This window comes from Hypanus sabinus, chromosome 4, assembly GCF_030144855.1.
Source record: "Hypanus sabinus isolate sHypSab1 chromosome 4, sHypSab1.hap1, whole genome shotgun sequence".
Taxonomy (NCBI): Eukaryota; Metazoa; Chordata; class Chondrichthyes; order Myliobatiformes; family Dasyatidae; genus Hypanus; species Hypanus sabinus.
In genome coordinates this window covers 143,856,047-143,883,233 of record NC_082709.1, presented here as the reverse complement: position 1 = coordinate 143,883,233, position 27,187 = coordinate 143,856,047, and the positions used below count along the sequence as shown (strand labels likewise).

Genomic DNA, 27,187 nt, shown 5'->3' with positions numbered 1-27,187 from the left:
ATTTTAACCAGTTTAATTGATTTAATGTCCCTTTTTATCTCATTACACCATTTGTTATTTTCATGAATTGCAGATTGTTCAGTGTTGTGTCAAAAACAAGCAGTTGAAATTTTCCCCATATTGAAAAGGTATTAATCCATGTTTTATTAGCATTAAGCCAAATACGGTAATAAACAAAAGAGAATTTTGCCTGGTTTAGTATTTTACACTGTTTCCTATAGTGCTTTTGATCATTGATTTATTTATGTTATGGGTCCCAGGATATTGCAAGCAATGCAGTATTTATTCCCCGTCTGTATACGCCGCTGGGCCGGTGGTGGTGGCCTGCCTTAGTGATCCACCACCATCCGTTCAGTGAAGGTATAGCTAGGTGCTATTTGTTTGGCAGTTTCAGGATATTGACCGAGGCACAGGCATTGCAATATATTTGCTAGTCACGATAGTGTATGATTTAAAGGGGAACTATGTGGTGTTTGTGCACCTGTGTTCTTGTCCTTCTTTAGCTGAGAGTCATGGTTGTATGGTGCTGAGAGTAGCTGAAGTGAATTATTGCAATTTGCAAATGGTACATGCAGCAGCCACTGCATGATAGTGATGGACAAAGATGCACCCTGGGATACTTATCAAATGGGCTCCTGAATCCAAAACAAGAAGCAGATAATGCCTGAAAATTGAATTAAAAACAGAAACTAACATCTGTGGTGAGAGAAACAGAGTTGGTATTTCAAGTCAGTGAGAGGTGCCTGAAGATGTTTAGAGATGACCTTAAGCACTTGCTAATAAGGGTGTTAATCTTCTGCTTTAAGATGGTGCTGGTGAATCCTAGTGACTAATATCAGTGGCAAACAAAGCAAAGAGTATAACTAAATACTTTATTAATAACACTTTTTCTGATAACATTTCTGGTAAACAATCACCACAAACAATAGAGGCGAGGCAGAGTCAAGGTGAGCAGAGTGGAGGTGGATTTGAGGCAGAGGCAGGCAAGAGAGTGCGAAGCAGGGTTGAAGCAAGTGAATGCGAGCAAACCAAGAGCGTGGAAAGACCCAAGGTTTAATCAGTCTGGGCACCGGGTCAATCTGGAAAGGTCTGGTGTGGGCCCAAACATGGCAGCAAGGTCCGGGCACAGAGTGTATCGAACCAACAAGGAGCGACCATCAGGTCAATTCTAGAGCAAGGAGCGACCTGATGATTGGGCGATTTAAACACTGGGCCAGGTTGAAAAGGCAGGGTGTCAAGAGCAGAAGCGAGGGTTGGGCTGGCTCTGTGCTGAACTGAGGCTGTGCCCTGCTCCAGCTGCAGTGATGCCTGGCTTTGAGTCTGCAGACTCGCTTTTGTTCTGGGTTCTGTTTGCTTGCTTTTGTTGTTTGCGCGATTTGTTTTTATCTCTGCACAATGGGTGTTTGATGGTCTTTTTTAATGGGTCCTTTTGGGTTTCCTTGTTTTGTGGCTGTCTGTAAGGAGGCGAATCTCAAGTTTGTATAATGTATACATATTTTGATAATAAAGGTACTTTGAACTTTGATCACCTTTGTAGTATGCTGTTTCATGCTTAACATTCTACAGCAGAAAAAGGTAAGACCTTGACCAGCAGTGATGACATAATATGATTAATGTAAAAAGTCTTGTCATACACCTATAGTGGAACAGAAGGATGAAGATCAGCCTTATATTACTAAATCAGCCCTTTTGTTGCTGTCTGGGATTCCCTAACATTTATGAACTCTAACATTTGTGAACTACCTGATGAAATCCTATGGACTGCTTGTGCTACCATGATCAACCCGTACCCATCTTATTAAACAAACTTACATTGCTCTTACATATTACACAGTTGCCTGATTGGTCCTACCATATATGAATATTTATCATTAAACAAATGAATTACAATTTGAATGCAATTAAGAGCAAGATGAGAAATAATAATAATTAATGTGTTGTGTGGCTTTATATTTAAAAATCAATGTTATCCTCTTGTCGTTTTTCATTTTAGTTGCACTGATGAGCCTTATGCCTGAACCTAAAACCTAGATATCAAAGATAATTGATACAAAGTAATTAAGATCACAAATTACAACCCATTCATTGGTGTATTAGGATAGCACTGGATGACTAAATTTGAATGACTAAAAATAGGTCATTGAATTTTTTATTATATTCTTTATTTTAAATCGTAAGTCTTGCTCCTTCCAATTTTGACTTCAAGTAAATTGACTCAATAATTGATTCCTTTCTCTTTCTTCATTGGCAGTATCATGGATAGAGAGGCACATTGTTTAGAGAAGTATGATGCATCAGATGTTGATTACATGTATACCAATATATTTTTCTGACGTTCATGTTCAGGTGATTAAATGCCGTAATGACCTGATGCATTCCATAGAAATGAGTGTTTCGGCAGAATGGTTTGAAAACTATAAACGGAAGATCCTTATACTTCTAAAGGAATTTGAAAGCATCCCTGAAGCAACAGCAGCAAACAAAATGATACATGAGGTAACTACAATATGAGTTTCTTTCTGGAATTCTAATAGAAACATAGAAAATAGGTGCAGGAGTATGCCATTTGGCCCTTTGAGCCTGCATCGCCATTCAGTATGATCATGGCTGATCATCCAACTCAGAACCCTGTACCTGCTTTCTCTCCATATCCCCTGATCCCTTTAGCCACAAGGGCCAAATCTAACTTCTTCTTAAATATAGCCAATGAACCGGCCTCAACTGTTTCCTGTGGCAGAGAATTCCATAGATTCACCACTCTCTGTATGAAGAAGTTTTTCCTTATCTCGGTCCTAAAAGGCTTCCCCTTTATCCTTAAACTGTGACCCCTCGTTCTGGACTTCCCCAACATCAGAAACAATCTTCCTGCATCTAGCCTGTCCAATCCCTTTAGAATTTTATACGTTTCAATAAGATCCCCAGGAAATTATTAGGAAATAATATTAATTTAAAGATTCTGTGGGAGTAACCTAAGCACATATCTGTAGTGCATTTTGCAGATGGTGCATCTTGCAGCCATGTGTAACAATGGTGGAGTGTGAAGGTGCTTAAGGTGATGGAAAGGTATAAATTAAATGGTCTGTTTTGTTCTGGATATATTTAGGTTTCTTGTGTTACTACAGCTGCAGCTATCTCGTTAAGTGGTGGATATCCATTCATTGTACTTCTGACTTGAATATTGGACTGTAAAGGGATGCAAGATGTTGCAGTATACTCAGTTTTTGGAGGCCTAATCATGTTACTGGTCCAGCTAAATTTCTGGTCAGGTGTGATCTCAGCATGATGTTGGTGGGAGATTGGGCAATTTTATTGACATTCTTTGTCAAGTGGAGGTGTTCAGATTTTTTCTCGTGGTGGAGATGGTCATTGCCTGACATCCGTTTGAAGAAAGTATTGTGTATAATTTATTCTCTTGTTGGGCTAATAGGTCACATCATCTGACTGGAAAGTTAAAATGACAGTGACTGATGCAGTGGATGCTACAGTGAGGTTTACAGATGAAGAGATTGGTGTTGGAGAGATTTGTAATATTGAATTGAACTTGATTAAAGAATGGGCAGAGGAGCTGAACTTTGCACTAGAGGAGCAAGAGCCTTTACAGCAGGTAGAATTATGCATTTACAATTTTAAAATATTTGTTGTTACCAGAGATAATTTTGTTTACATTTGTACAGACCTTTTATATGTTCACAATAATGCTATTACCAGAAATATTATTTTTATTTATTTTTCATTTTGCAGATCTATTTCATTTTTTGGAAAATTACATTAGTTTCAAAAATAAAATTAATAATTTACATTTTCCTCTCTCATTACTGTATGTCAGTGTGTCTGATTGTACAATTGGTTTGTTCTTTTAAAGCACTTGAACAGTTTGAATAGATTCAAGGAATTTTTGAAACAAAATAAAGAGCTTGAAAGTGAGCTACATAAAGAGCTGCAGCAGTTATTCATTCTTGAGAAGAGATTGAATAATGGCAAGGATTTGTGAAGATTCAAGATGATAGGGAGTGAAGACACGACATAAAAAAGGTAACAATGGTAAAGACACCATGCTAATTTCCTTAATACTTTTGCAGTTCAGTTAAATTTAATACATATCAGAATATACAGATATCTACATTCTCAAATATAAACTCAGGATGTGTAATTATCTATGTTGTTATGCAGGCCTTAACAGCAGTTGTTTACTCTCTTTTACAGAATCCACCACAAGTATGTATTTTCTAATGTACCTTTCACTCACGTTACGATGACCTTATCTGCATACGGAACTAAAATTATGTTTCCAAAATTCACAAACTTATGGATATTATTTACTCACTAAACTAATGAGGGATTTCTTCCCAACAGCTGTAGCAACTACGTAAAAATAATAATCAATTGAGATAGGTTTATGATTGTCAGGCCTGTTAGTGTAATTTCTGACAATTAGAATGCTTGATGTTTTGAATTTAAATGATAACATTCTTTGTTTTCTTACGCAGTCTGTCAGGATTGAGCACATTTGATTTTGGGGGCTCTTGGGTGGCTGAAATGCCAAATTGAGAATTGTAGACTCTTTCACAAAAGGGGCAGGAGTCTTTGACTGGGTGGCAGGAAATGGTTTCCTTCTGTTGTTTGTACAGGGCTCCTTCATGCTCCCAATGCATGAACATGAGGTTCTCAATATCATCCTGAGTGTTCTTCATTTCAACTGGCTCTGGGAAAGGCAGTCACATGAATCAATAGGGATGATGTGATTTTGAAGAAGGCTTTTTGACTCTTTTCCATTGTGTGCCTGATAATTTTTTCCCTCTTTTGATGAAAGGTTTCTTTTCTCTACAGTTACTTTTTAAAAATTATGACTGTGAGCATGACTTAATCCAGCACAGCTTATTTGTCAACAGTGTAGTCAGTGCTGACTGAAATCAATTATCTGACAAGTAAATTTATTAAAATCAGCAACAATGAGAAAAGGACACCGTAACTATTATAATGTATTATAATACATTGGGAGATACTCTTCTTGACAATGGTTGTTCATTTAATGGTTTTACAATAAAAATTGTGAAGATCCTCTTGAAAAGTTTGCTCAGGAAATAAAAAGAATTTCTCTTTTACAGAACGAATGGCCTAAAAGTTAATAATATGCTTGTAAGATTTCTATTATGAAGTAACTTTAAAGTCAAAGACCATTACATTGATTTAGTGGCAGCTTATGAGACTCAATATGACCTTGAGTTTCCTGAACCAACATCATGTATCTTGTTCACCCTGTCATTTAGTGATCGAGTGTCCTCTAAAGCTTGACACTCTACTGTAGTTTGTATATTCTCAGTACAGAAAGAGAAAATGGTATAAGCACTAACTGTCAGGCATCATCTATGCATGGAAAAGATACTTTGATATCAACTGTTTATCAGAGTGGCACTAACTAGAATTGTACTGAAAAAAGGAAGAAAACCAGGGGAAGGGAAAAAAGGAAGAAAACCAGGGGAAGGGAAAAAAGGGAATTTTAATTATCGACAGGAAACGTGATCTGTAAAATGCATAAGTATAAAACACATGGTGGTTAGATGACAGTTATTATCTTGATATTAGATAATATGAATTGTTACGTGAACAATCAATATAGTGAAATAGAGAGCTTGTGAATTACTAAAAGGTTTATGATTGAAAGTTAGAAAAGGAATTATGCAGACTAATAAAACATATGACGTTCTTTTGGTCCAAAGATTGGATTTACTTTTATTTCTGCCATTGGTACATATAAAACCACCAGCTAAGTGTACACTTGGTGCAACTGGTAATCTTAACAAACCTATGCTATAGAATCAGAGAACAGTTACAGTCCAGGAAGAGGTCATTTGTTCTGTCAAGTCCATACTGGTTCTGTGTAAGAGTATTTCAACTAATCATGCTCCCTAACCTCTGTATTTTTTTTGGTTTCAGGTACTTATCTGTGTGAATGCTAATTGAATTTTCTTCCAGGATTACTCATGACATTTCACAAAACCATTTGTTATTGTCATCATTTCACTTTTGGTCCCTTCCAAATATTGTTATTCTTTGTCCCCTAGTTTTTATTCCATCTTCCTGTCTGTTCTGTACGTATCCTTCATAATTGTAAATACCTCTATCAGATCTCCTTGCACTCTCCTCCATTTCATGGAGAAAAATCCCAGATTTTTCACCCTATCCATTTAATTAAACTTTTGCCTAGAATCATTTTGATAAATTTTTTCTTACCATTGGGAATTTCACTTTGCACTTCTATCCAGTATGAGAAACAATATTTTGCAGTTACTTGCTCATTCATGTTATTCAGCCAGTAATTACGATATTTATTCCTTCATCCTTTCGATGAAAATGTAATATTTGAGATTTTCCTGTCCTCATTTAACACTTAAATCTACAGGTGTTGGGAAGATTATGGCTATGGTTTCTGCACTTCACTTCTTGTGCTTGGCCCTCAGCAACCTTGGATACATCCCATACAAACCAGTTAATTTAGCCACTACATGAGGCTGATCTTTCTAGTACCTCCTCATCAACTTTTAGCCTATTCTGAATCTTAACTATACTTCCTTTTTGAGACCCCAACAGTATCTTATTTCTTGGTTAAGACTGGTGTAAAATTCTCAATTGGACTGTAAAACATACATCTGTCTTTGTGAATAAATTTGTAGGTTTGCTTCTGAATGGCCCACCTCTTCTCTTTGCATTTTTCCTGCCTTCATGCCCATAGAGTATGTTTGCTGACAGCCCTGGAAATCATTGTCATGCTCTTTGCTTTTATTCTCTGTTTAATTCAGAGAGCTCTGGGTTTCATTTCCCTACCTTTCTTCCCCAAGGGAATATATAGACTGAACATGAAATATCTGCATTTTATCTTTGGTTCCAATTTACCAGGGCTAGATTTGTTCTTGCCCTATTGAAATTGGGGCTTCTTTAGTTGACTCTTTTTTTCATGGGAGTGATCTATTAATTGTAGTTACTTTGAATCTTATGATATGATTGCTGGTTTCTTGATGATTCCCAACTAGTCTGAGTTTCACTTGGCCTGGTTCATTCCTGAGAACCTAGTGGAGCCATGAACATACCAGTCCCAGGGCAGCAACTCAAACCAGCACTTTCGAGTGGGCCTTTCAGAGAACCGCTTGCTCTCCTCCATATTTGCCTTGATGTTTCAATCTTCCTCAGTGCTTTAATTGGTAAGAAATGTAGTTGATCATGGCTCCTCTTCTTGTCTCCAAGCATTTCCTTGTGGTAGCTCATGTTCGCATTTCTCTCCTAGAGTTTTCTCAGGGACAGTAAACTGCTAGCTCACTCGATTGAACTACAGATTGTAAATCATAGGCTCCAACAGCTTCAAAAAGAAAACCAAGACAAAAGGAATGAGTAGAAGACGTAGAAAAACTGAAATCTTTGACTATCTGGAAGATGTTGCCTGAGGAACCGTTGTTCACTGGCACCAACTTAACCAGAAGATTCTAAAGCATTACAAAACATTAAGGTTGAACATCATTTTGAAGATGCTGATTTTTAAAAAAAAATACTTACATTTATGTCTTTTCTAAGGAGTGTAGAAATATTACAGCTGAATGCCTGCTGACAATATTAAAGGACTAAAAATAGATGTCCTGCTTTATTATATATTGACCTGGATTTTCCAGTGAGAATGACAGCAAAATGATTATTGTTCACCACTGTAAACTGAAATATTCAAGTGCAAGCATATGTGCAGATTACAGCAGAAACCAAAGAGAGCAGATGGAGAAAGGCAAAATGATTAGGATTAAGATTAAATATATTTTTGTAGTTAACTGTCAAGTTCATTGTGTGAGAAGTGAACATTATGAGTATCCCAGAAATGCTAATGACAATGTATGTGAATTGGGAGTTTTAGTACACTTAGCTTTTCAAATATTCAGGCATTGGGTGCCAAGAATATAATAAGCTGATTACTGAACCAGCTGACTCTGACTCTGGAAAGTCTTGACTCCTTTCCTCTTCCTTTTCAGTCCTGATGAAGGGTCTCAGCCCGAAAAGTTGATTGTTTACTCTTTTCCATAGCTGCTGCCTAGCCTGCTGAGTTCCTCCAGCATTTTGTGTGTGTTGCTTTGAAGTTAAGCAAGTTTTGCTTTGAGTATACTGTATATAGTCCTGACTTAAGCCCAGTGATATTTGGCCACATAACTTAGTGCTGCTAGAAAGTTTGTGAATACTGTAGAATTTTCTCTATCTCTGCATAAATGTAACCTAAAATGTGATTAAATCTTCATGTAAGTCCTAAAACTAGATAAAGAGAACCCAGTTAAATAAATAAAACAAAAGATATTATACTTGTTTGTTTATTTATTGAGAAAAATGATCCAATATTATATGTATTTGAACCTCTAGGGTAATGCCTTCTACAAAAGCTATTTGGATTCAGGTGTTCCAATCAATGAGATAAGTTTGGAGGTGTGGGTTGTAAAGGTGACCTGTCCTATAAAACAGACACACAAATTCAGGTTACTGACAGAGCCTGCTGTTCTCAAAGATTTGTTAATGTGCAATCGAAACAACTTTCAGAGGGCCTTAGAAGAAGAACTGTGAGATGCGTAAACTTGGAAAAGGCTACAAAAGCATTTCTACAGACCTGAGTGTCCCTCAGTCCACAGTAGGAGAAATGCTCTACAAATGGAGGAAATTCAGTACTGTTGCTACTTTCCCTAGGAGTGGGCATCCTGCAAAGATCACACCAAGAGCACAACGTGCAATCTAAAAGAAATGAAAAAGAACACAAAGTTAACAGCAAAAGACCTGTAGAAATCTCTAAACTTGCTAAAGTCTCTGTTCATGTGTCCACTATAAGAAAAACACTGAACAAGAATGGTGTTCTTGGAAGACACCATGGAGGAAGCCACTGCACTCCTAAAAGACATCTCAAGTTTGCAAATGACCACCAGGATGTCCTACAATGCTTCTGGGACAATGTTCTGTGGACAGATGAGACAGAAATTGAAGTTTTGGGCAGAAATGCATGCTATGTTTGGAGGAAATAGAGCACTGCACACCAACACCAAAATCTCATTTTAACTGTGAAGCATGGTGGAAGGAACATCATGGTCTGAGGCTGCTTTGCTGCCTCAGGGCATGAACAGCTTGCAAGTGTTGAGGGAACAATGAATTCAAAATTGTATCGAGACATTTTACAGCAGAACGTCAGGGTAGCAGTCCATCACCTGAAGCTTAATAGAAGTTGGATAATGCAACAGGGCAATGATCTGAAAGACAAGAGTAAATCAACAACAGAATGGTTTAAAAAGAAGAAAATTTGTGCTTCGAAATGGCCAAGTCAAAGTCCTGATCTTAATCCTATAGAAATATTGTGGAAGGACCTGAAGCAAGCAATTCATGCAAGACAGCCCACTAACATCCCAGAGTTGAAGGAGTTTTGACCTAAAATTCCTCCAAGCCAATCTGCAGGACTGATTTAACAGTAACCAGAAATGTTTGGTTGAAGTTATTGCTGTACAAGGGGGTCACAACAGTTACTGAAAACAAAGGTTCACATACTTTTCCCAACAAATACATGTAATATTTGATCACTTTTCTGAATAAATAAACGAAAAAGTACAAAGCTTTTTGTGTTATTTATTTAATAGAGTCTCTTTATCTAGTTTTAGGACTTGTGTGAACCGCTGATCTCATTTTAGGTCAGATTTATGCAGAATGAGAGGAATTCTACAGGGTTCACAAACTCTAGCACGACTATAGATTTGGATGAGGTATCAAAAAATTGTGTTCTTGGTCAGTTCAGGCCAGTCCATCATCTCATCAACATCTGATCATCTTCTGGGATGAAGCAGCTCCTTTAACAGACCCTCCATTAATCTGCCTAGGTGTTTAGTTCTTCCATGGTCAATGACAGTGCCTGCGGTGTACACCATCTACAAAACATACTGCAATTTTCTCCCAAGCTACACAACAACAATGCCAAGCTTTCAGCTACACTGAGAGGTGTAGGGAGTTCATGAGAACCTCATGAGTGTAGATTCTCTTCTTTCTCACCACAGCTGTCATTGTTCATTTTGGTCCTTCCTGAGTAGCACTGTGGTAATCCTTCACGAAGGCAATAGCTTTTCTCAATCACCTTCTCAAGAACAATTGGGCATGAGCAGTAAATACTCCCCTTGCCAGCTATACCCACATCCTGAAAATGATTAAAGCAGCTACTTCATTAGTCCAATTAAAATCTAGGTAGTTGAAGTTTTATTTTTCAATGTGTGCTATGCCTTGCCAATATTCAATGTGCCCATTTCTAAATTTCTGTAGCCACATTGTAGTCTGGTTCCTCTCAGTACATGATTGCCTCTAGCTCCTTTATTTTATTAGTGATACTGTTTACAGATCATTTAACTTATTTTAATAGGATTTCCTTTCAATTTATGGTTAAACATCTTACACTTCTATTACTTTCCTTTATATTCATCAGCCTGTTATTCTTCCCTATACGTTTTTTTTCTTGTTTCATACTTAGACAGCTGTATTTCTTGTAAATTTACATCAGTTCCATGCCTGGGGTAAAATAAAATTTAGTAACAGCCATTTGCATGTTCATTTACCTTACTGATGTTTTTTGCATTTTCAAAGCATGTTTATAACATAAGGATGTTTACACCTTGTGTCATCTGTCTGTTTTGCTTTTATGTGGGTTTGACCTGTTAATGACTTCTCGCCCTCATTATCTCAAAATTAGAAGTCCAGAAGAGATGTTACTAGAGTCTTTGGATATGTCCTCATCACATCCATAATGATTACATTTGCTTCATTTCACAGGAGAACGATTGGCAATAAAAGGATGAGTGCATCCTTTTATGGACTTTTCTCCATGTACAGAAAATCTGTTACTTTGCAAAGTTCTGCTCTTTGACTGCAAAGCCAGCTTTTAACACAATCATTCCTACAGTTCTGATTGGAAAGCTACAAAACCTGGGCTTTTGTACCTCCATCTGCAACTGGATCCTCAATTTCCTCACCAGAAGACCACAGTTTGTGCGGATTGGAAATTACATCTCCTCCTCACTGACAATCAACACTGGTGCACTTCAAGGATGTGTGCTTAGCCTGCTGTTCTACTTTCTCTGTGTGGTTGGCACAGCTCAAATGGCATGTATAAAGTTGCTGAAAACACAACTATTGTTTGCTGAATTTCAGGTGGTGTTAAGAAGGTGTTTAGGAGTGAAATATATCTGTTGGTTGAGTGGTGTTTTAGCAACAACCTTGCACTTGGTCTTAACCATTGCTAAGACCAAAGAACTGATTGTGGACTTAAGATGGACTTAAGAAGTGGGAAGAGTGAGCAGTTTCAAGCTGCTGGATGTTAACATTTCTGAGGATCTCTCCTGGGCCTAAAATATTCATGTAGCTGAAAAGAAAGCATAACAGTGGTTATATTTCATTAGAAGTTTGAGGAAATTTGTTATGTCACCAAAGATACTCACATATTTCTACTGATGTACTGTGGAGAGCATTCTGACTAGCTGCATCACCATCTGGTGTGGGGGTGGAGCTGGGGTCAAAAGAAGCAGTAAAAGTTGTGAACTCAGTCAGTTCCATCAAAGGCAAAGGCATCAAATGCTCCATAGCATCTTGGACATCATCAAGGAGTGATGCCTCATAAAGGCGTCATCCATCGTTAAGGGCCCCTGTCAGCCAGGACTTCAGGACAGGTCTTCTTCTCATTGCGACCATTAGGAAGGAGGGACAGGAGCCTGAAGGCACACACTTAATGATTCAGGAACAGTTTCTTCCCTTCTGTCATCTGATTTCTAAATGGACTTTGAACACATGAACACCACCTCAGTTCTTTTGTTTGCACTATTTATTATATATATATATATATATATATATATATATACACACTCGCTGTAATTCAAAGATTTTGCTATTATTGTGAATTATTGTACTGCTGCTGAAAAACAGCCAATTTCAGTACATATGCTAGTGATATTAAATCTAATTCCTTCATCACCAGTGAACAAGGGCACTTTCATTGCACTTTTGGAAAGTAAGTAATTTGTTGCCCTCTGGTGATAGCTTATGGTATGTACAGCACTTGATCTGACACTGATTATCTTAATATTTGGTACTTGTGCATTTTTTTATTAGATGTTACAAGGTGTTTGGAAGATTTGGTTGTGGGTGTGGGAGTCAGGAAATTATAGGCCATATAGTTTGACTTCAGTGGTTGGTAAGATGTTGGAGTCCCATCATTGATGAGGTTTCAGGGTACTTGTAGGCACATGTAAAACAGGCCATAGTCAGTATGGTTTCCTTGAGGGGAAATGTTGCTCAACAAATCTGTTGGAATCCTTTGAGGAAATAACAGGCAGGACAGACAAAGGAGAGTCAGTGGATGTTGTTTACTTGGAGTTTGAGAAGGTGGCGCACTTGAGGCTGCTAAACAAGATGGTATTACAGGAAAGATACTAGCATGGAGAGAAGATTGGCAGACTGAAAGGAGGCAAAGAGTGGGAATAAAGCCTTTCTGGTTGGCTACCAGTGATTAGTGGTGTGCTGTCGGAGTCAGTGTTGGGATTACTTTTTATGTTATATGTTAATGATTTGAATGACAGAATTGTTGGCTTTGTGGCCGGGTTTGTGGATGATACATAGATAGCTGGAGGGGCAGGTAGTGTTAAAGAAGCAGGGAGGTTGCAGAAGGACTTAAAGAAATTCGGAGAATGGGCAAAGAAGTGGCAGTTGGAATACGGTGTAGGGAAGTGTGTGGTTATACACTTTGGTAGAAGGACTAAAGGCATAGATTATTTTCTTAATGGTGAGAAAATATTTCTGGTAATGTATATATTTCTAGTAAGATGGTGGCATGTTCAATCACAGTGACCTTTGCAGGTCCAGCTAGTGGTGTAATTATTCATCTCTTAAGTCTTTTTTTATGATTGCAAGACACTGTTGGATATTAAGAACACCAAATATTGCAAGTCTTTCCCCACTAGCAAGTTGGGAAGACTTGGTAAGTGGGTCATTGCTTGCTACAGCCACCTAGGGAAGAGGACATCAGAGGCAGTCTAACAAATTGTGCAAGTGATTGTCCTTGACAGTTTTCTTGTGATCGCAGCACCATGTCAGGCATTGGTAATGTAGAATACTGCAAGTCCAGTTCATTGGTTGATTGGCAAGACCAACAGCAGAGGTAATGCGAGGCCTTGGTTATTGTGCGGACAAGGCCCTCATGCCGCAGCATCACCTGCTACAGCCGCTCGGAGGAGGTGGTTGAGGTGATGTGGGAGAGTGCAGAGGTAGGGTGGGTGCACTAGAGTTGTTGCTGGGTTGGGTGCTGGCTTCTCCCATTGATGCTGTTCTCCAGTGTTTGCTCAGTGAAAGATGAGCTGAATTATGTTCATCTATGGCTGTACTGGCATGTGATGAGGAATTGTTGTGTGATTGTTTTCGTAGAAACATGGCTCCAGGGTAACATCCCGTGTACCATTAATACACAGGCCATTCCACTCAGGCACGTGGGCTATATTATTTTGTTGTGATTGGTCAGTATGGTGCTGGTGAACCACTGATGTGTTGCAGGCTGCCGACAAAGACTATATTTATTTATTTATCTATCTATCTATTTCTAATATATTATTACTGCAATCTGCAGTCTGTAATTTCCCTTTAAGAACGGTCTTAATGAACTAGTGATTTCACAATCTTCTGTACGACTTGCCAGATTTAACTCTCAAGCATGCAAATATGGCACCTTTAAGCAGACAAAGGTATGTTAGCACAGTCTTTGAGGCTGATATGAGAGCCATTCTTCAGGAGGGTGAACCACGGAAAGCATTCAGCCCAGACAGGTTACCTGGCCAACTACTGAAGACCTGTGCCTGATCAATTGGCTGGAGTGTTTATCTATATCTTTAACTTCATGCTTAGCAGTCTGAGATACTCGCCTGCTTCAAGCAAGCTTCAATTATATTGGTGCCTTGGAAGAATGTGGTACTCTGTCTCAATGACTATCATCCAGTAGTACTTAACATCCACGGTGATGAAGTGCTTTGAAAGATAGGTGATGAAACAAACATATCAATTGTTGCCTGAGAAGTGAGTTAGGTCCCCTCTAATTTGCCTGCCGTTACAACAGCTCAACAGCAGATGCCATTTCACTGGTTCTTCACTCAACCATTGGAACATTTGGACAGTGAAGATGCAAACATCTGGATGTTCTTCATTGATTACAGCTGAACATTCAATGCTATAATCCCCTCAAAACTAATAAGCTTCAAGTCCTAAGCCTTAATACTTCATTGTGCAATTGGATGCTTGATTTCCTCACTTGCAGACCCCAGTCAGTTTGGATTGGCAACAACATATCTTCCACAGTCTCCAGGTGCACCACAGGCTGTGTGCTTAGTCTGTTGTTCAACTTGCTAATGACTGAGGCTAAGCACAGCTCCAATGCCATTTTGCTGAATGCACCATTGCCATTGGCCAAATCAAAGGTGGTGACAAATCAGCATAGGAGACAGATTGAAAAGCTGGCTGAGTGATGCCACACTAACAACATCTCATTCAATGTCATCAAAGAGATGATTATTGACTTCAGGAAACTGGAAGTGCATGAGCCAGACCTCATTGGAGGATCAGAGGTAGGGAGGGTCAGCAACTTTAAATTCCTCGGTGTTATCATTTTGGAGGATCTGTCCTGGATCCAGCGTGCAAGTGCCATTACGACGAAAGCACAGCGGTATCTCTACTTTCTCAGAAGTTTGCAAAGATTTGGTAATCATCGACTCTACCTGTAAGTTAACCTTTAGGGTGTTCTGCACAAGATCCCTTTGCATCTCAGATTTTTGGATTTTCTCCTTGTTTAGAAAATAGTCTGCACATTTACTTCTACTACCAAAGTGCATTACCGTGCATTTTCCAACATTTTATTTCATTATCCACTCTCTTGCCCATTCTCCTAATCTGCCCTTCTGCAGCCTAGCTGTTTCCTCAACACTACCTGCCCCTCCAATCTTCATATAATCTGCAAACTTGGCAACAAAGCCATCTATACCATCATCTGAATCATTAATGTACAGCATAAAAAGAAGTGGTCCCAACACCGACCCTTGAGAAACACCACTGGTAGCCAAACAGAAAAGGATCCTTTTATTCCCACTTGCTGCCTCCTACCAATCTACCAATGCTCTAACCATGCCAGTAACTTTCTTGTAATACCATGGGCACTTAACTTGCTAAGTGGCCTCATGTGTGGCATCTTGTCAAAGGCCTTCTGAAAGTCCAAATATACAACATCCACTACATCCCCTTTATCTATCCTACTTGTAATCTCCTCAAAGAATTCCTACAGGCTTGTCAGGCAAGATATTCCTTTAAGGAAACCATGCTGACTTTGTACTATCTTGTACTGTGTCACCAAATACTCCGTAACCTCATCCTTAACAATTGACTCCCAACATCTTCCCAACTACTGAGGTCAGGCAAACTGATCGATAATTTCCTTTCTGCTGCCTTCTTCCTTTCTTAAAGAGTGGAGTGACATCTGTAATTTTCCAGTGCTCTGGCTCCAATGCCAGAGACCAATGATTTTTTGAAAGGTCATTACTAAATGCCTCCACAGTCTCTAACACTACCCCTCGAGTGCAGTTCATCTGTTCCAGGTGACTTATGTACTCTGAGGTCTTTCAACTTTTTGAGCACTTTCTCCTTTATAATAGTAACTGCACTCCCTTCTCTTCCCTCACACCCTTCAACATCTGGCACACTGCGAGTGTGTCTTTCACAGTGAAGACTGATTTACTGTGCAAGAAAATGAATCTCAGGGTTGTATATTGTGACATATATGTACTTTGATAATAAATTCACGTCAAACTTTATGACTGTTTTGCTGTTATTGTAACTACACTTGCTAAGTGTGTGTGACTGTGGGTGTTTTGTACCTTGGCCCTGGTGGAATGTTGTTTCATTTGGCTGTATTCATGTGTATGGTTGAATGACAATTAAACTTGAACTACAGAAATCAGAGGTGTAAAGTGTCTTGGGAATCCTCATGCAGGGTTCTCCAAAGGTTCACATACAAAATGTTAGAGGAACTTAGCAGGTCTAAAGGTAACTTGCAGATTGAGTCAGTGGTAAGGATGGCAGATGCAATGTTTGTATTCATTTCGAGAGGACTAGAATATAAAAGCAAGGATATAATTCTGAGACTTTATAAGGCATTGGTTCAACTGCATTTGGAATATTGTAAGCAATTTTGGGCTCCATATCTAAGAAAGAATATTCTGGCATTGGAGAGGGTCTAGAAGAGGTTCATGAGAATGATCCCAGAATGAAAGGATTAACCGTTTGTGGAGTATTTGATTGCTCTATACATGTACTCACTGGAGTTTAGAAGAATGTGGAGGGGATCTCTATCATTTGAAACCTATCGAGTATTGAAAGGCCTAGATAGAGTGGATGTGGAGAGGATGTTTCCTTTAGTGGGAGAATCTAGGACCAGAAGGCAGATCCTCAGAACAGAAGGACATCCCTTTAGATCAGAGATGAGAAGGAATTTCTTTAGTCAAAGGATAATGAACCAGTGGAATTTATTGCCAGGTTTGGTTGTGGAGGCAAATTATTGACAGACAGACAGACAGATGTACTTTATTGATCCCGAGGGAAATTGGATATATATTTAAAGCACAGGTAGATAGGTTCCTGATTAGTATGGGAATCAAAGTTTACAGGGATAAGGCAGGAGAATGGAGTTGAGAGAGATAATAAACCAACTAAGATAAAATGACGGAGCAGACTCAATGGGCCAAATGGCCATTTCAGCTCCTATATTTCATGGTTCATGGTTATTTATTCCTACTAATTCTTGCATTTCAGCTACACTTGTCTTCTACGTAATTGATCATATTAAAGTGAGTTGGCTAGATCCTCACCTTTCAAACATTTACAGCAAAGTTAATGTTCTTATTAATCTCTTCCTCACTTTTTGTTAGTGCAGGTTACTGAATCTTGACTAAAGAACTGAGTGAAGGTAGCATTATTAATGTTAACAGGTTTTTAAAAAGGCTGAATCTCTTGACACGTCAAAGTGTCCCATTCTTATTTATCAACCTTATAAGCACAAAATAGACTTTGCCATATAAGCTTGGATTTCAGGAAAGCTGAGTGACACTTTACAATATCCCTCCCAATTGTGTTTTCAACAAAGGACCAGATAAGGATTATAGGCCTGTAGTGGTTGGAGTATCAATCTAGGAATTTTAAAATCACACCACAGAATTTTGGACTGTTGTTTTTAAAAAATAACACCTGGAAATAAAGAAAAAGTGGATTTCATCATGAAATATTGAGATAGTTATAGAAACCTCTAACTGTCCCATTATATGTAATTACAGTTCCCTGTCCTTGCAGTTCAAAGAATCTTAGAATAACACGAGGAAGTGGTCATTTGGCTCATTGGACTGGTATCATTTTTTTTAGTTTTTCTATTTTTCTGTTCTGTAAATACATGGTCTTGATGATGACAGAGCTGGTCAATCCTCATCTTCTCTTCGGGTCAGCTGAAACAATGAGGTAGCCAGCAGTTCTGTTCATGTTCAGATGCCAGGAAGAGGAATGAACTAAGTAGGGGAAATGATCTTGTGATTGGAAAGAGTTGGCAAATTGTTGTCATCCCAACATTGGGTAAAGCTTTTGTTTATCCAGTGCTCAATGTCAGTCACAGATTATCTGACAAGGAGGACATGGTTTTTATTGCCCTGATATGAAGAATAGAAATAGGAAGATTCCAAAGATATGCTTGGGAGATACCAAAGGGACCACTGTCGACTTGTGGGCAATTTTCTTACAGCTCTGTGTGGCTGATTATTTAGTAGCTGGTATGGAGGTCAATGCTATTAAAGGATTCAAGCAGTCTGAAAGATGCATTGATTTAGATTATCCTTGTTGTTTTCTCAGGATACAATTTAGTTATTGTCTAATAGGATATTTGATGATTTGACATCTATACCTAACTGACAAGAGGAACTGAAACTTCTGGAAAAGTAAGCACGTTTTGGGAAGCAACAGCTTGATTAAGAGACAAAAGGGATTTTGAAGAATGCAAAATTTGAGGGGCTAAGGATTGTAATTTTTTTTGAGAAGGGTAATTGATATCAAAGACATGATGACATTTCAACAGGTGGAACAGTTTGCAGTTTCAGTGAAGATAGGATCCAAGTGGAGAACACGGGGAGCAGTTTGGTGGGAGAGATTAAATCAGTGAAAACAAATCCAAGAAACAAGATGAGGAGAAACAAAAGGATATGTGACGTTTAGCTGTGGATTGTCAAAGGGAATTGATTGAGTAGTCAAACTTTTAAATCCATGAATTCTTCATACCAGTTGGTCCTAATTAGTCTATCAGCTTAAATAGGGAGGCCACATCTTTCACAATTTAACACTTGAAAAAGGCACCATTCTGTATTCTGACAGGGCATACAGTGGCAAAAATAAAATGTAAGAACCTTTGCAAAACCTCTGTGAGGAGGTATAACAACCCCGCTGAACTGTGGGAATGCTCAAAACACAGTATTTGGGACAAGATCTGAAACAGCAAAGGATGATCATTAGGATCAACTTTACTGAAACAGAGAAGACAAATTGTAAGGGAACTAGGGTCCATCAACTAGGGCTAATTGAAAATATTTGTAGAAACAAATGAAAAATAAAGACAATTCAGTATTTAGCAAAGATAGAAAAACAATGAGTGAGTTGATATCAGAAAAATGAGTATTGTATGTGTGTTAAAGGAACTCAGATTAAATGGGAACCATTACAATAACAGTACTGAAGAATGATTGAGTTGTGGGATGGAAATGCAAGAGATTTACTATCACTGCAAGAGATGTTATCAATTGTTTTGAATGTGTCACCTTGCACTTATCTGAATTAAACTCCATCTGCCATTCTTCACCCCCATTTACTCATCTGATCAAATTTTGATAACTTTACTCATTGTCTACTATACTGCCTTACCAGTATCCTCTACAGCTGCACCATATCCACTCAGCTTTTGTCATCAATACCCTGACTTCTGAAGGTTAATGCGCTATTCACAAAGGCGAAATGACTGGGGTTAGTGTAGATTGGCTTCTGATGGTTAGCATGAACATTGTGGACCAAAAGGCCTGTTGCTGTACTGTACGATTCTATCAGACCACTCTCTCTACAGGTGACTAAACTTACATTGAACCATGTACAGTACTTGTACTCCAAAGCCCTTCTGTTCGACATTACTCCCCAGGGCCTTGCTAAAGTCCTACCCTTGATTTTCCAAAATGCAACATCTTGCGCATATCTGAATTAAATTCCATTTGCCATTCTTCAGCCCACTTACTTAACTGCTGAAGACCCCCCCCATAATTTTTGATAACTTTCTACATTGTCCAGTATACTGCCTATTTTGTTTTTTTAAATTTCATTTATTTATTGAGGTACAGTGCATAATAGGCCCTCATGTGACCAATTAACCTACGAATTGGTACATCTTTGGACTGTGTGAGAAAACCGGAGCACCAGGAGGAGATGCACAAACTCCTTACAGGTAGCAGCGGGAATTGAACCCAGGTCACGGATAATGTAAAGCAATGTGTATCTCAATTTATAACATGTAAAAAAAACCCTATTATTCTTAAATCCTGCACAATCTCCAATCATATTTATTTTAATCCCACCAATGTGATCATCCTCCTTCATTTCCACTTGTAAAGCCTCACTAGATAATCTTACTGTAACTTCACCTTAAACATGTTTCTCCCCTCTCTCTCTGCCCACATAGCTATCCAAGCCATATATGTTGATTTGCCTTACCTGTCAGACCTCTTGCAATGAAATAAATGCAAATTAATCTAATGGATTTATCTTACTCTTGGTCAGTCTCTTGTCTGATTTCTGCATCACTTTCCAGGATTTCCCTTGCTTCTCTGATGTTTGTGATCCCACTCCCTGCTAATCCAGTTTAAACACATCCTAGAAGCATTATCAGCTCTGCCTGCGAGAATATTGGTCTCCATCCAGTGCAGGTATTAGCCCCAGAAGTAGATCCCAATGGTCCAAAAAACCTGAATCCTTGCAGCCCACACAATTTTTCAGCCACATATTCATTTAACTTATCCTCCTATTCTTAACCTTTTTTAGAATGTGGCAATGGAAGTAATTGAGGGATTAAGACCCTTAAGTTAAAAAGCAGAACCTTATTCCCAGGCTTCCTATTCACACCACAGGATCTCATCCCTTTTTCTGTTATTTATGCTAACATACAAAACAACTGCCTGCTCAACCTCCCCCTTGAGAATGTTTCGTTATCATTCTGTGACATCCTGGACCCTGGCAGCAACAAGCAAGAATAATTTCTGTTGATTATTTGGATACCTATAGAACAGTCACAACAATGTGACCATCCCCTTCTTAATTTCTCAGCTCCACCCATAAAACCTCACTGGATGATCCTTCAGTAATTTCATTTTTGTCAACCATTTTGACATTCCCCTTAATAATGTAATTCTTCAACTTATCTTTCATCCACCTTTATCCTGCCTAAAGCACCTATGGAAGTACAGGATTGAAGGAATGGGAACAAGGTAGATTTAATATTTTTGGTTGGTGTAGCCTAGGGGGGATTAGATACTTGATCAAAAGAAATTCATCAATTATGGGGATTCACAAAATGTTAAAGGACATTCAAGGTTAGATTGGACAGAAAGCAAAAGAGTCAAAGTTATTGAACTGTTCTGTAGAATAAATGTGGGATTAATTATGAGCTTATGCTTTTATGCATATTTTGATAGAACTATTGGACATACACAAGCCCCACTGTCTCCAGAAGACCCTGTGATCTCACACATATGCAAGAGGATGAATCCACAAGGTCTGGTCCATACAGTGTACCTGGCCAAATGCTACAGATCCACATGGACCAACTGGCTAGAATATTTATGGACACATTCAACTTATCACTTCTACGCCCTGCTTCAAAAAGACGTGTCTGCATCCAAGAAGAGCCTGCCTCAATGAGGACTGTCTGGTGACATATCAACTGTAATTACATTCTTAAGAGGTTGATTATGGCATGAATCAACTCCTGCTTTAGAGATGACCTGGAGCTGCTCCACATCAACAGCTGATGTGATTTCTCTGGCTTTTCACTTGTTTGCATCATCTGGCCAACAGAAACTTGTATGTCAGGTTCATCATCTACAATTTGTCATTCAGCACAATCAATCTTTCAAGCTTCAGACCTAGATTTCTGTACCTCTATCTGCAATGGGACATTTGATTTTGATTAGTAGACCTCATTGAAGCTTGCTAATGACATCTCACTGACCATCAACGCAGGTATGCCCAAGGATGCATACTTAACCCCTATTCTGTTTCCTATATGCATGACTGTGTGGTTAAGCACAGCTCCAATGCCATTTTAAATTTGCAGGTGACACCACTGTTGGACAAATCACAGGTACAAACTAGGTCACCTGGTTGGAAAAAAAAACTTCTTGCTCGACTTCAACAAAACTAAAGACATTTTTTGACATTAGGAAGGGGAAGAATGTCAAGCAGTCTTATTTTGGAGGGGGGGGGGGTGAAATCAGCAATGTAGAGAATCAGCAGCTTCAAATTCCTGGGTGTTGATATAGTGGAAGGCATGTCCTGGTCCAGCACGAATGCAATAAGTGATGATGGCACACTTTCCTTAAGAGATTAAGTTTGTCAGAAAACACTCAAACTTACTAGCAAAAACAGCACTGCTACAGTTGAGTAGCACTATGACTTTTTTGCTGTGTTTTCTTGTAAAAATTTATTTTTCTGGTGATTACTGCTTATATGATAATATGCCTGCGATGCTGTAAGTTTTTCATTATAGCTGTCCATGTATAGCTTTGACTAAAATAACCAGATTATGGTGCACCAACAATTTCTATACAATAAAAAGTGAAATTTGTTAACCTAGAAACTTGTATAAACTAGATTATATAATAGATGGTTTAAGCTAGTAAGTTCACACAGAAATTTCTTTATTAACATTATGTAACAGACATTCATAAATAGCAGAATTAATCACTTTTACATTATGTAGCTTTGAATTAGTGGAATACAAAATGCTGCAATGATCACAGACCACAAAAATAATAGACCATTCAAGAATACAATCATTTACATCATACCACATTCACGAACTATGAAAGTGAAGTCTTGCAGTGCATTTGTGGCTAAAACTTGCAAATCCATCCATTACAATGAAACAGTGAAAATGACAAAACAAATCAAACTGAAAATCAAATGCAAAGGCCATTTACAAAGACAAAAACAATGAAAATCAAATACTTTTATCTATTAGAACTGAAGAACAAGTTTATCTCTTGGCTCACAACTGTAGAATCTGTATTTGAGCAGAGTAACATTAACTGTAAAGGTAAAATTTAACTAGCTCATTAAATGGTTAAGTACTGACTAAATTGTGATAAAATCATAAAAGTGCAGAATCATACAAGTTATAGGCTGATTTTTAAATCAAGTTTTGTATGCTAAATTTTCGTGTTCCTAATACATTTAGCTGAAATTCTTTGCAACATGTTTTATTTTGGTTACACGGAACATCAGGTATAATCAACTTCCACTATAATCTGCAGTAATCCAGGTTCAGTCAAAGCATTCAAAATCTAATCCTCCATGATTTTACTTCCAACCTGTATGCCCTTCTTCCTACCATCACAATGGAAAAACTATCAAGATCATTAATGACCATCTAATTTCATCAGAGCTGCAGAAAATAGCCACCATATAACAAAAAGATATTTTAACAAACTATTGTATGTATTACTCAATGAACTCTTCAAGAAAGAACACATTCCAATTATATTGGTTTTCAGTTTTTTTCCTAGAATTTTAGAAATTTACATTTTCACTGACTTTTTTGATTTTGAAGTAACTTATTCCATTTTAATTCGTTGACTCGTCATTCTATAGATAATACTGTCATAACCAGGATCCATGTTCCACAGGTTATAGGCAATGATGATCACAGATAAAGCAAGGGCTATCATCAACCAGAGGACAATATTGAACACAACAGCATAGTTATAGTTATACTTGTAAGCCAAACCATAGGGACTGCCTGGGTTGCTCTACAAAAAAAAAAAATAAAAGTAGGTTAATCGCATGCCATTGTTGTTATTAAACAAATTTTGTTCTTAAGCAAAATCTAGCATGCATTTAAGCAAACTGTAACCAGAATTATTTTGATGTTTTTAAAAGTGTTTAAATATGCATGCTCTTCACAAAACAAATATTGTCACTATTTCTTGATCAGATACAAATTTAAACAGTATGAAAGTAATTTGACTGAGGGAATAATTTGTACACAATACTTACTATGGATGGAGACTCTAGGATAGAGCGAGTTTTTCTTATCAGAGGAGCTTCAAACGTCTTCACAGTCAGTAACTCAATCAAAGCATTTTCATTATAAATAGAAAACACATCATCTGCAAACTGAGATAAATACAAGTTACTCCTGTTTCATCATCAGTAAACTACAAGTATCTAACATTGTATTATAATGTACTGTAGTCACACAAATTGGGATTTTTTTGCTTCTGTACACAATGGAATTTAAAGACAAACTGACAACCACTTTAAATTGCTCGAGCTCTATTTTTAAAAAAAATAGTATTAGATGATCAGAACTAAATACTTCACTGTAGAATAAACACAAAATATCACTAAGTGTCAAGTGCCATCATCAGGGAACAATGCTTTCGAAATTAATGAAATGATATTGGAAGAAATCTCCACAAGATGGGTTACAGTTCAAAGAAGAAATCCCAGAGAATGAAGCCATGGTTGTATCTTGGTGAAATGGAGGAGAAACAATTTAAAATTGGAAGATATTTGCAGGGTTAAATTACACAATTAAAGACAATTAATGATTTTAGCAAATAACTTTCAAGTTAGAGGATTACAAAAAAGGACAAGAGGCTAGTCGGTCAGCACTTGGATTAAGTATTATTGCAAAATTGCGCAATAAAAGTTTTCTGCTGGAGATGCTTTATGGTAGAGGTGGAGGATGGCAAAGCAATAGAAATGGAAGTAGCCTGAACAAAAGTTGAGAACTAAGTTTCAACCCCAAATCAATGTTCAGGTAGGGGAAATATTAATGGAGTATGTGAACCTGACTAATTCAGTCAGAAAAGGGCCAAATACTGATTCTTAGGAGGATTTGATCGATTTTTGAAAGCAATGCTATTGCTGGAGATGTTCAAACTACAAATACAATATTAAAATAGAAGCATTCAAGGGCAGTTCACTCAAGAATATTGTGATCCGAATACTGCAGACATCAAGGACATGGGAAGCATCATGAGCAAATCACAGAACCATTTTGCACGGCAATAATCAGATTAATACTTCGTAAGATCTATTTGAACATTTTTCTTGGTGATCATTTCTACACTTCTTCCATGAATATCCACAGCAAGAAAACACAGCAAAAAAGTCTATTTTAGTGCATATGGTCATAGTGCTACTCAACTGTAGCAGTGCTGTTTTTGCCAGTTGGTCCATTAACTGAGTGGTTGAAGGGATGTAGTTGCTCTTAAATCTGATTGTGTGGTATGTAAGGTTTCTGTACCTTCTGCTTTCTGGTAGGTGTGAAGAGATGGCATGCCTAAGAACATGGGGATCTTTGATTATATGTTGGCTTCTTGAGGCCCAATTGTGGGAAGGGGTCTGCCTATGATGTATTGGGCAACAATTGGCCATGAAGATCTTTTAAATAATTATTTGGATTTCCTTGTGTTTTAAAGATAGATTGGACAATTTAAAGATGGCAATTGTTTTTCTTTTGTGCAAATATTTCAAGAATCGTTTTGGATGTGCTTCTCTTCCCTTATCTAATATTATGAAGGTTACTCTCAAATTGAAGGTCATTTTGTTTTACAAGAAAAACACTATCCTTCCAAGCTAATTATATTGAGATATATGTTGACTGTAATGAGATTTAAGTTCGGTAGAGGGAGACAGATTACTTTTTATTTTTTATTACTTACGTAGGCGGAGCTGTATCTACATCTATGCTTTTCTTGGGGCTTGCGTCGATATCGACTTGTTTCTGGGCTTTGTAGTTTGGGTGGGTTTTTATTTTTTTATCCCCATTATGGAATCCTGGAGCATACGCTAATTATTTTTATTGTTGTTCCTGTCCGCCATTTTCGACCACCTTATCCTAACATGCGTGTAACTACTCTTTTTAGATACGAAGTTTCATGACGATATCTAAACAGTTAAATGTTTTAACTTGGAATGTTTGCGGTTGGAATCATCCTGTTAAGCATAAGAAAACATTTAAAGTTATAAATTGATTCCACCCGGATATAATCTTTGCTCAAGAGACGCACATCAGGTTATGTGATAAGAATCGATTTTTTAAATTTTGGAACGGTCCTCAGTTTCATGCAAACTCCCAGAGTAAAACTAGAGGTATCTCTATTTTTATTGATTCCAATATTCCTTTTAACCAGGAGGATATTATAGCTGATATTAATGGTAGATTTTTGATTGTTAAAGGAATAATTTGTAATAAGAAAATGGTTTTGGTTAATATTTATGGATCAAATGTTAATGATCCCTCATTTTTAAAGCCGTCTTTGCTTTATTACCCGATTTAAATGAATATATGTTATTAATGAGTGGTGATTTTAATACTTGCTTAAATCCTTTAATGGATAAGTCATCATCCAAACATCAACTCCCTAATAATTCTGCATCACTTATTAATTCCTTTTTAATTATGGTTTAATTGAGATCTGGAGGCATATGCACCCTAGTGATAGAGAATACTCTTTTTTCTCACATGTCCTAATAAATATTCCAGAATCGACTATTTTATTGTCGACCCTCGACTTTTATCTAATGTTCAGAAATGTGAGTATGATGCGATTGCTATCTCTGATCATGCTCCTTTAAAATTAATATTTGAATTGAAAGATGTTGTTTCTACCAGACCATTTTGACATTTTCCAGAACATTTATTACAAAGTTCAGAATTTGTTGAGTTTATTGAAACTCAGATAAATGATTTTTTTCTCTTCAATAATATAAGAAACATCTCAAAGTTAGTAATTTGGGATACATTAAAAGCTTATTTACATGGTCAAATTATATCGTTTATAGCAAAATTGAAGAAACAAACAAGAATGTAATTAGATAAAATCTCTAAACAAATTAAAGAATTGGATAACATCAATGCAATCTCTCCAAAAGCTGTTTCATTTAAAAAAGTAGAATTACAATCACAATTTAAAAAAAAGTAGAATTATTACTAACATATCCTATTGAAGGATATTTGCTTAAATTGAAAAGTCAATTTTATATTTTTGGGGATAAAAATAATAAGCTCTTAGCTTCCCAATTAAAAGCAGTTAGAGCTAAAAGACAAATTTTAAAGATTCGTAAAAATAATGGAGATATGCTAAGTAACCATGAGGATATTAATAATTCTTTTCAAGATTTTTACTGTAATTTTTATAGATCTGAATTTCCTGCAGATTCCTCCAAAATGAAGGCTTGCTTGCTTTTTTTTAAACGTAAGATTAAATTTCCACAAATTTCTGATGAAGATCAACAGATGCTTGATGCTCCAATTACCGAGCATGAAATTCAGAAAGCTATTTCATCAATGCAATCAGGTAAAGGCTCCTGGACTTGATGGTTATTCAGTGGGATTTTACAAAAAATTTGGAAGATTACTTTCTACGTATCTTTTGGAAATATTTCATGAAACCTTAGCGAGAAGGGTAATTTACCTTCTTTTTATGAAGCATCTATTTCCTTAATTCTTAAGAAAGATAAAGATCCTGTTGAATGCTCATCATATAGTCCTATTTTGCTATCAAATGTGGATGCAAAAATTCTTTCTAAAATAATGGCCAATCGCTTGGAAAATATTTTAACTAAAATCATCTCTATGGTCCAAACAGGCTTTATTAAAGGCCGTTACTCTCTCTCTAATGTTCAGAGATTGATGAATATTATATATTCACCATTATCTAAGCAACCTCAATGTGTTATCTCTCTCGATGCAGATAAGGCATTTGATAGAGTTGAATGGCCATATTTGTTTAAAGTATTAGGAAAAAATTGGTTTTGGTAATAATTTTAA

At 37.3% G+C, this 27,187-nt stretch overlaps 2 protein-coding genes across 4 annotated transcripts in view; one reads left to right on the top strand and one right to left on the bottom strand.

Annotated features, from left to right (window-relative positions):
* The window catches only part of LOC132393247 (uncharacterized protein CXorf38-like), a 38,246-nt gene extending 16,361 nt beyond the window's left edge, over positions 1-21,885 (top strand). The window contains exons 4-7 of one of the 3 annotated variants that reach the window (XM_059968256.1): positions 2,347-2,496; positions 3,428-3,604; positions 3,863-4,032; positions 20,820-21,885. In XM_059968256.1, the coding sequence (XP_059824239.1) occupies positions 2,347-2,496; positions 3,428-3,604; positions 3,863-3,991 (456 nt within the window). In that variant the 3' untranslated portion in view covers positions 3,992-4,032; positions 20,820-21,885. The other 2 variants (XM_059968257.1, XM_059968258.1) reach the window with 2 other exon arrangements.
* A 141-nt stretch (positions 21,886-22,026) lies between these two features.
* Positions 22,027-27,187, bottom strand: part of atp6ap2 (ATPase H+ transporting accessory protein 2) — a 46,108-nt gene continuing 40,947 nt past the window's right edge. Inside the window, exons 8-9 of the mRNA XM_059968254.1 lie at positions 23,401-23,520; positions 22,027-23,153 (exon numbers count right to left, since the gene is read on the bottom strand). Coding sequence (XP_059824237.1) covers positions 22,959-23,153; positions 23,401-23,520 — 315 coding nt within the window. The 3' untranslated portion in view covers positions 22,027-22,958. The remainder of the gene's footprint in view (positions 23,154-23,400; positions 23,521-27,187) is intronic.